General features: G+C 39.4%; 1 protein-coding gene across 1 annotated transcript; it reads right to left on the reverse strand.

Annotated features, from left to right (window-relative positions):
* Nucleotides 1-74: 74 nt before the first annotated feature.
* Nucleotides 75-8,440, reverse strand: LOC103482207 (myoferlin-like; the record flags this gene model as incomplete). Its single annotated transcript, XM_008438222.1, has 18 exons — nucleotides 75-551; nucleotides 1,134-1,281; nucleotides 1,359-1,468; nucleotides 1,686-1,879; nucleotides 1,970-2,069; nucleotides 2,151-2,292; nucleotides 3,104-3,199; nucleotides 3,284-3,372; nucleotides 4,091-4,230; nucleotides 4,307-4,455; nucleotides 4,560-4,730; nucleotides 4,806-4,897; nucleotides 4,981-5,136; nucleotides 6,119-6,247; nucleotides 6,366-6,464; nucleotides 6,548-6,559; nucleotides 8,123-8,199; nucleotides 8,275-8,440. Coding segments are annotated over 18 exons (2,109 nt in total), but the record flags the coding sequence as incomplete, so codon positions are not given.
* Nucleotides 8,441-9,056: the final 616 nt, after the last annotated feature.

Genomic DNA, 9,056 nt, shown 5'->3' on the forward strand with positions numbered 1-9,056 from the left:
CCAACATTTTTTTCCATTCATGTGAAAGTGATGCACTACAGCAGCAAACGCCACTGGCGACTCATTCAAACAAATCCTCTGGAAATATTTCACTTTAATGTAAAACATGTTTAATATTTCACTTAAAAACAGGACAGATATGAATGAACAGTTTGGCACAATAATGTTAATGAGAAAAATCAGGAAGACACCTTGTAATGAAAGAATGAATGAGAGGCTTGCAATGAAAGTCTTAAAACCGTCTCTATACCAACGTAGAACCAGAACCTGCATGACCTTACAACGGACATTAACATTTTTCAACCACCTGAGGTTTTAGACTGCAGTGCAGCATGAAATGTCAACAGTGTCCCATTTTTATCGCCTTGAAGCCGTCTACATAAAATACACATTTATTATGGCAACAGTGCAAATATGCAAAAACACCCGTCAATAATAAAACACCGTCAGCTGTGAAAATAAAAGCTTAACCTGTTTAGTTTGGCTGAGTGTTCAGTTTGCGCGATCCGTTGTCACTGGAGCGGCTTCACGATCTTCATGGAGATGTAGTTCTGAAACAGAGAAGTTAAGACGAGTTAGCGCTGCTCCGGTACCTGGACAATATTATTTGGAGTATTTTTCATAAAAGATATTCAGAAAAGTTTCAGGTAGAATTACATATCACTGTAACCTCATTGCAAACACTGCTGCAGTGCTGATGATGAACTTGGATCAAATGTCCAAACTTTGTTATATGGGTCAAAATTACCAAGTCAAAAGTAATTGGCAGCCAGATTTATATTGATTAATAAACTAAGCATGCTGTATTTTAATAGAAATCTTAGCATATTTTTTGCAGGTTATGAATATTTATGTTTGCCTTATTAAAAGAAATGACAAATCCAAATTGCAAATTATTTTTTAAGGTCGATTATTTTCCATATTCTGTGCTTAGAATTTGATGTCTAAATTTAATTATAACTGAAAAACCTTGCTGTATATAGTTTAACAAAATTATTAAAAGCAGTTTTGGTTGAATTAGTTTAGGTAAAACTCACTGAATATATACATTAAGGATAAAATGACCAAAAGAAAAAGCAAATAGTGTGGTTATTAAAGGACATATACTTCCATGTTATGTAATTTGCTCTTACCGGTAAAGAGTACAGCAGGATGGCGATGAAGAGAACAACGATGATGAGGATGATGAGTCCAATGAACACCCACTTGAACCTTCTCCATATAATGAACTTCATGGTCTTGCAGGGGTTAGTGAACCAGAAGAAAGAGGTTTCTGGACGGCTGATGAGAGAATAAAGCAGCGTTTGTTCAGTTGAACTGAAACCCGTTCCGTTCAGTTTGGTAAGGCGACTTCTTACTTGGGAAAGTCCAGCTTTGGGTTCATGTTGGGTTCGTCCCGTCCTTTTCCTGCAGGTCTCTCGTCTGCTTCTGCTTCACTCACAATCTCCAGCGTCATCTCCACTTTACCCTGCCGAGACGAAAAAGTGAACAGGGACTCAGTTTGAATCTGTCTGCCCACAGATTCTCATCAAAACTGCTCTGCAAACCTTACTGGCCCTCTTTTTACCTGTACGGTTAGAGTTACACCTCAAGGATTTATTTTTATACTTGAATCAAACTATTCAGAAATTTGTCTTATAATGCAATAAGGAAGGGTTTTGTTAAAAAAGAAACACTGTACTTACACCCAGTACTCTCTTCCCGTCTTGTTCGATGGAGCAAGGCCACCAGCCTCTGACTGACTGCTGAGCAAACAGAGACTTTGCAGTCATCAGTTTGTCTGGCGTTCCGATTTCCAGATTGTCCATCATGTCCAGGGAGCATTTCTCTGGAGTTTTGGCAGGAGGGACCAGCTTGCGTAAATCCAGCTCCAGCATGCCTGAAAAAAACAAGAGTCAACAAGTTTTGTAGTTTCCACAATTATGAATGCAAGCACTGTGTGACACAAGGTGCAGTTTTGGGCTTTTACCCAAGTAATCGTCCAATGAGAACTTGTCGTTATCCCATATCTGAAGCAGCAGCTTGGGAGGAATCCTGAACTCTGTATTGTCGAGACTCCAAAAGTGTTCCTGATGCAGAACGAATACACACACGGTTACATTCATTCAACAAAGCCGGTCCACTTTACGAAAACCTTAAACACGAATTACCTTCTTGGAAACGAGGCAGAGCTGTTCAGCTGGCAGGTAGTCAAAGCCAAAGACAAACCGCCAGTTAAAGTTTCCGTCTCCATCCAGAGACCTGTAGTGGACGTCAGTCTTCTGTTTGTCCTCCTCCATGCCCGGCATCCAGCTGCCACAGAGAATGACAGAACTCATGAACTCATAAATGTCCTTTGTTGCTTTGATTGGACAACAAACAACCCTTAGAGAAAAACTAGACAACCAGGCCAACAGGTTTGAATTTACCAAGGAATGTTTTTCTCATCCACAATTGAGACTGAATTCTATATTCAGTCTCAAAAGTACATAACTAATATTTGATTAAACGTCACTGTGAGCGACACCTTGCCCCCAAGTTTTCTATTGCCATCAACATGATTCAATATGTTTGGGGTCAGAGTTAAACTGAACTGAAGTTATTTTTAAAGCTGTTCCAGAAACTCCATAAGATGTTTTGGTCTTTAGAACCGTCTTTCTGTTGGAACACCCAACGGCTTTTACTTTTTAATTTTTAGCTTATGAATTGAGGCAAGTTAAACAATTATGAGGTCATCTTCTTCATTCATTATTCAATCCATTTCATCCAACGCATAACAAGAACAACCCACAGCTAAGCAAACCCGCCGCATGATTCTACATTTAAAAAGCCTGATCTTAACTTCCTTGAGGAGATGTCTCAACACAGTGGCCAAGCAGGTCAATCTTCATCTGATGACTGTAAAGGTAGTTTGGAATAGGTAAGGTAATTTTATTTAAATAGCACATTTTCAGCAACAAGTCAATTCAAAGTGCTTTACATGAGTATAATAATAGTTAGTTCAAATTAATTCTGAAACCTTCAACATCCACTACTGGAAGACTTCAGTACATACTTTAGCCTCTGTGACTTTGTTCCATTTGTAAAGTCGCTTCTTGTTGTGGAAGGACTGACTGTAGCCTACCCTTTCACGTAGATGTCGCTCATGTTCTCTCCCGTGATGCTGGTTTCATCCAGAGTGACGTCGGTGGTGTTCCAGATGACCGCTCGCAGGAAGAACCTGAACATCGGCACAGGTCGTAAGGTCAGGTCAGTTTGGTGGCGTAATTGTGCGTTCAACGAGGGAGAAACATTGCAGACTTACTTTTTGGGTTTGCGGGGTGTGATGTCAAAGGGAGGACCAGGGAGCCCGATGCTTTTGGGGAAGACATCTACCCACATCTGAAGCCTTCCCTTTAACCAACACATATTGCAACCAGTATAAACACTAATTTGACCATATATTCAGATTTGTTTTTGTCAAGGTAGTCATTACAAAATAATCCTTCACATTTGTTACATGACCATGAAATTTAGTGTAGTTATTATGACTATATGCGATAGACAAACACAAGTAGTGGAAGGAAAACATTTTTTTAATATGCACACAAAAATGTGACATCCATTTGTGTTAGTCAAAATAACTAAAATAAAAGTTCCACCACAATTACCAGGTGTTTGACGAACACATCTAGTTTTGCAAATATAGAAACTGAAAATAAAACCTGAAAAAAAAAAATAAATCCAATTGGACTCGATGTCTGAAACAACATACTTTTTCAAAAAAAAAGGTTTTTGCATAAGGATGAGGTGTTTTTTTTTCCAGCCATATCAAAATTCATTCACAAAACATCACCAGTCACATGATCAACAACCGGATGTTACTACTGGTCAAAATGACAAAGACAATGACAGGAAGTGACAGGAGAATATTGTTGTTTTTTTTACATTATATAGAATATAGACACATTTGCACATTGGTAATGGAAATGCAGCTACTGTAAGGCTGCACTGTATTTTATTAAGGGGCTGAAAATAAATGCAGTAAAAACCTGTCAGATTTTTACTAAAAAAAAAAAAAAACACTTTAAAAGCCATGCATGACTGGACTGCTGGGTCACTGATGTCTAACCTGAGACAGATTTGGCTGGAAGGAGCTGTAGAGGGTCCTGGTCTCCACGTGTTCAGGAACGAGTCCCTGAGTTCTGAGGACGTGCAGACAGAGGCGTTCCCGCGGCGGGCCCAGGTGCTGGTGAATTTCCGTGTTGTTTTCTTTACGACAAAACAGAGTTTCATTTAAATTGGTTGAAACAAACGACCCCCTTCTTACATCGTTTTAATCTCTTACCAAACTGAGCCAAAGTGTAATCTTTTCCATTGAACGTAAGTGACGTGCCGTTGTCCTCCATCCTGGGCTTGGACAGGCCTTTCAGTCGGGCCAGGTTCTCCAGGATCTGAGACGGCTTCAGCTGATCCCGCCACTGGTTGATGCCAGAGCTTCAATGACAGAGAATCATATTTCACATCGCTGTCCTTAAGAGCTTCAGACGTTTCACTGCATGTGAGGATGATAAAATCAAGCGGGCTGACAGTTTGCTCACATGCAGTAGGTCTGAGGAAGGCCGCAGTAGGAGTTGTATCGAGACAGGAAGCGGTTCTCGAGGTCGATGACCGTCTCGCCGACCTTTTCATCACGAGTCAGGAGATCATAGTCGTACACGGCGATTTTCAAGTCCTTGTCTTGAGGCAGGAAACACGTCTTCTCAAACATCCTGAACAAGAGGAAGGTTGGAAAATGCCCAGCGTGACACTGAAGGAAGGATGAACAACAAGGCCAGTAGATTCACCTTCCAAACACAGGGTTCAGGGTGTTGGGCAGGTAGTTATCTCTGTCGTCCACTGTGTTTCTGCCCACTGATATTTTAATATACGGGTCACACTGAAAAGACATAAACCAAGTTAAAGTGGAAAAATCATGAGCATGATGATGATTTTTTTTTCCCACTACGGCTCCATTCTCACTCTGCCATTGTTGTCTTTAGGCTGCAGGTCAATTGCCCGAACCACATAAATCCTGACCAGACACTCCTGAGGTCCGCTTTCCGGCAGCTCTCGGAACTGCCGGGGCGGGGCAGCAACGCTGGGGTCATCTGGCAGGGGGTACACTTTGAACGCCCCCTAGTGGTAGGAACAGGGAAACACAGATGAGCTCAGGAGAGCGTGGTAGCTTCCATATTGCTAACCACCACCACAGGGTTTTTTGTTTTGCGTTTTAAAAAAAAGAAAAGAAAGTATTTATTATACAACACAGTACGACATACATAGCAACGGTACATTTGTGAAAAAGAAAAAAAAAAACACTGCAGGTTAATGGATATTGATGACAGTGTGCGTGAGAGTGTGTGTGTGTGAGCAATGACTGTGGACTGAATGAATTAACACCGACATTATCAGCGTGTAAAGAAATTAAAAACATCAATCAAGTCATAATACTGATAAGAATAAATCAATAAAGGTCAGTTAATCGTAAACATACAATGGATCAATTAATTAAATCAATTAATTTTTTCAACTGAATTAGGACTATTTTGCATCACTGAATCCAAAAATGACATCCATTTTTTTCTCAATCAGGTCAGGTTTTTATTCTAATTTGATTTAGAGAAATCCCATCTTGTGACTAACTTGATGACATTTTTGTGACATCAGTTCATTTCTGTTCATATTTCTCATCCAAAAAAGGTTTAGGAGAAAAAAAAAAGTGTTTTCTAACACCGACATTATATAAATATTATATAAATTAAATGTTACAAACTTGGACTTCTGTAAATTGAATAATAAACAGTAATAATGGTAAGTTCATGTGAATTGAACATTACGTCTTCATTGTGTAAAATTCTCTGTCTTTTTTCTGTCCTGATAGAATCTCTCCTCCTGTTTGTCACTCATTGATCAGATTCTCAGGAAACTGATCCACATATCAGAACAAGTCATGAATTTTGATGCCCATGTTGCTCCATAGTTCAGAAAGTTGACCTGGTTGAGCAAAACCAACGTGATTTTTGGATTCGGCTCATCAACACGACCCTAAAACAGTTGAAAACCCCAGATAGTTGTTTTGGCTGCTGACCAGTATTTTATTCTGAATATGTTCTGGTACCTTGAACTCTCCGACCACGGTGGGGTCTTCGTCCCCGTTTTCGTTCTTGCCTCGCTGCAGTTTGAACGTGTTGCAGAAGTCGGTCAACCCTTTGAAATCGTCGACATTCTCCAACTCACAGTCATACACCTGAAAATTTGCACCAACATTTAAGACTTGTGCAACCAGAAACATAATTCTGTTTGCCACACAATGAGCTGTGATGGGTCAGGATCATTTCTTGTAAGAAGAAATCAAGTCTGCGTACTTTAAGGGTGTCGTAGCCTTTGCTGGTGTAAGGGCCGCATCTCTCCTGGTCTCCAACTGAAGCGTAGAATTTACTCCACCAATCAACCGTTTCCTTTTCCTGAAGTGCCGTTGCGTTGCATGATTATCTTGGCAAAGTTAAATGTGCAATCAGAACTTGAAAGATAGAAATGTTTGTCTCACCTTTTCTGAGTGCTTTGTAGACAGACAGGATGAGGAAAAAGGTCAATAAATGAGTCAGTCATGATATCATCATCAGAGGACACATATGGCGAAGGCGATGTGGCGAAGGATTAGTGAGCATTCCTGATTTTATGATTGATGGTACAAGGGTGTAACCAGGAAGACAGATGCACCTCTGAAAGAAGTCTTCAAATGTTACCAGCACTGACCAATCAATAAAAAAGGTTCAAATTAGAGTTTAGATTTATAGCTGGAGCTGAACCAAAATTCAGACCAGGATGGGCCAAAATGATCTGGTTGGTGATCGAGTCGAGTCGGGTTCACGCTTCTGTGGTGCATTTTTCACAAAGCGTACAGGACAAACAGTACAGAGAAAACTAAATGAAAAGTGTGAAATAAAGACGTGTTAATCTAATTAGAACAGTCTAAAAAGTGGATTACCCTGCTAAGGAAAGAAAGAACGGTGCATTTATTTAGGACCAACAAGCGCAGCACATTAAACTGCTAATGTAGACATGGCCCCGCCCTCATCCACATCCAAATGTCCCAGAGGATTTATGCTCCACTACATAAAAAAGTACATTTCCACCAAAAAAAACCCTCAAATGTTGAGATCTCAGAATTTTTTTTTTTTTAGAAAAACAAATTAACATTTTGAGATTAATCTAATCTCAGAAGATTTATTTCTGAGTAAAAGAAATTTGAGTTTGAAAAGTTGAACATTTGCTAGAAAAAAATCATTAAATTCTTTAGATTAATCTAAAAACTTTTCCAGAAAAACAAAACAAAAATAAAAAAGAAAGAAAGAAATTTGAGTTTGAAAAGTCAAAAATTAACCATGTGTTTACAAGTGACAAAATAGAGGAGGGAGATGTTGCACTACAATAATGGTGGTATAAAAACAAAAGCAAAAAAAAAAAGCTTAATTAAAGTAAGTCAGGTTTAATTCAGACTCTTGGAGTTAATTAGTTGGGTTGGATGTTTTTTAGGTCCAACCTAAAAAAACAAAACAAAAAAAAAACAAAACTACAAAAACAAACAAATGTTCTCACTAATAAAAATATTAAAGTGCATTGAAACTCATTCATTTACTAAGAAGGCGTCTGGCTGTGTAAATACAGCAGTTCTGTGAAGACCTCAGTGGTTTGGTAAACTTGAGCCACAGCTCAGAGAGAGAAAATGTCAAATGGATGATTTCTGGCCGTTTTCTCCTCTGGACGAATTGGAAGAGGCCAGCAGCCAGACATCCCATCAGGAAGCCTTTGCTTCATGTTACACCCTCACTGTGATCAAAATGATTCAGTGTGTCTATTAAAGCATTTCTAGACACATTTGGTAAAATCAGCTGCGGTGTGGATTACAGCCATGTCACTGGTTTAGTGAAAGCTACAGGAAATAATCATACATACAAACGGGAAAGTTGGGGAAGCCAGTTTGTCGAAAACTGCAGACATACTGTACAAACACTGCAAGCCAGAGCATTGAAATCTGTCAAAATTTGACACTTTAGGAGCCAAATTCTGTTTGTGTTTAAACTCAGTGCTGGGGGGAAAGACACAGGAAACTAGCATTAACCTGCGCCTCCAGCAGCGGTCTTCCCTCGTCCATCATTATGGCAACGTCCTTACGAGGCGCAGTCATCATCAGAGCCACTGTTGAACAGAAATGAGGAAAGATTTTCTCCCACGTCTGGAACAACTTGTCGACTTTGAGGAACTGAAACTCACTCTTGGAGGCCCTGGCTCCCTCGGAAACGATGACGTACGGGTCGCACCTGAACTCCTCCAGACAACTGATGGTGCACTGACCAACCACAGGCTTCCTGCCAAACGGCCGGTGGTCAATCACCTTCACCACGATGGGAGGAGTGTACATCTCATCCTTTGGAAGGAGCTGAGAGGGAAAGAATAGGAAACAACCTGAAGCTTTAGAAAGAAGTTTAGGATTTTATATTTAACAACTAAACACTGAGATGTCGAATGCTCATCTATGTCCTCTTATCGCTTGTGTTTTATCCAAAAACTGATGTATTTAGATACAAAGTAGTGTGTAACTGAAGTGGGAGCAAAATTTATATCTATGAAGTTTTTTTAGACAGTGAGGTAGTGATAAACTTCTTAAAGAGGTTTTATCTAAAAACACTGGACATAAAGACTATTTATGGGTAAAGTCATGTGACTTTGTTGTGAGCTAAATGCTGCAGACATTTCCTGGTTACAGTGTTTGGAAGAACACATCAACATATTTTAAATGTTTTTATGTCCAGTGCTTTACAGATTAAACCTCTTCATGAAAAGTGATTTGTTCCCTCTCTTTTTGGCCACAACTATTAAAATAAAAACATCAGTTCATCTGTTTCTTTTTTGGTTTCTGAGTTTAATGCAGTTTGATCAGAAGCGTCAATTGCAATATATATGACTTTTTCTGCAAAGTGCCTCAAGACGACATTTGTTGTGAATTGATGCTATATATATAAACTGAATTTAATTAAATCAATTCACAAACCAGA

This window comes from Poecilia reticulata, linkage group LG19 (assembly GCF_000633615.1).
Source record: "Poecilia reticulata strain Guanapo linkage group LG19, Guppy_female_1.0+MT, whole genome shotgun sequence".
Classification (NCBI taxonomy): domain Eukaryota; kingdom Metazoa; phylum Chordata; class Actinopteri; order Cyprinodontiformes; family Poeciliidae; genus Poecilia; species Poecilia reticulata.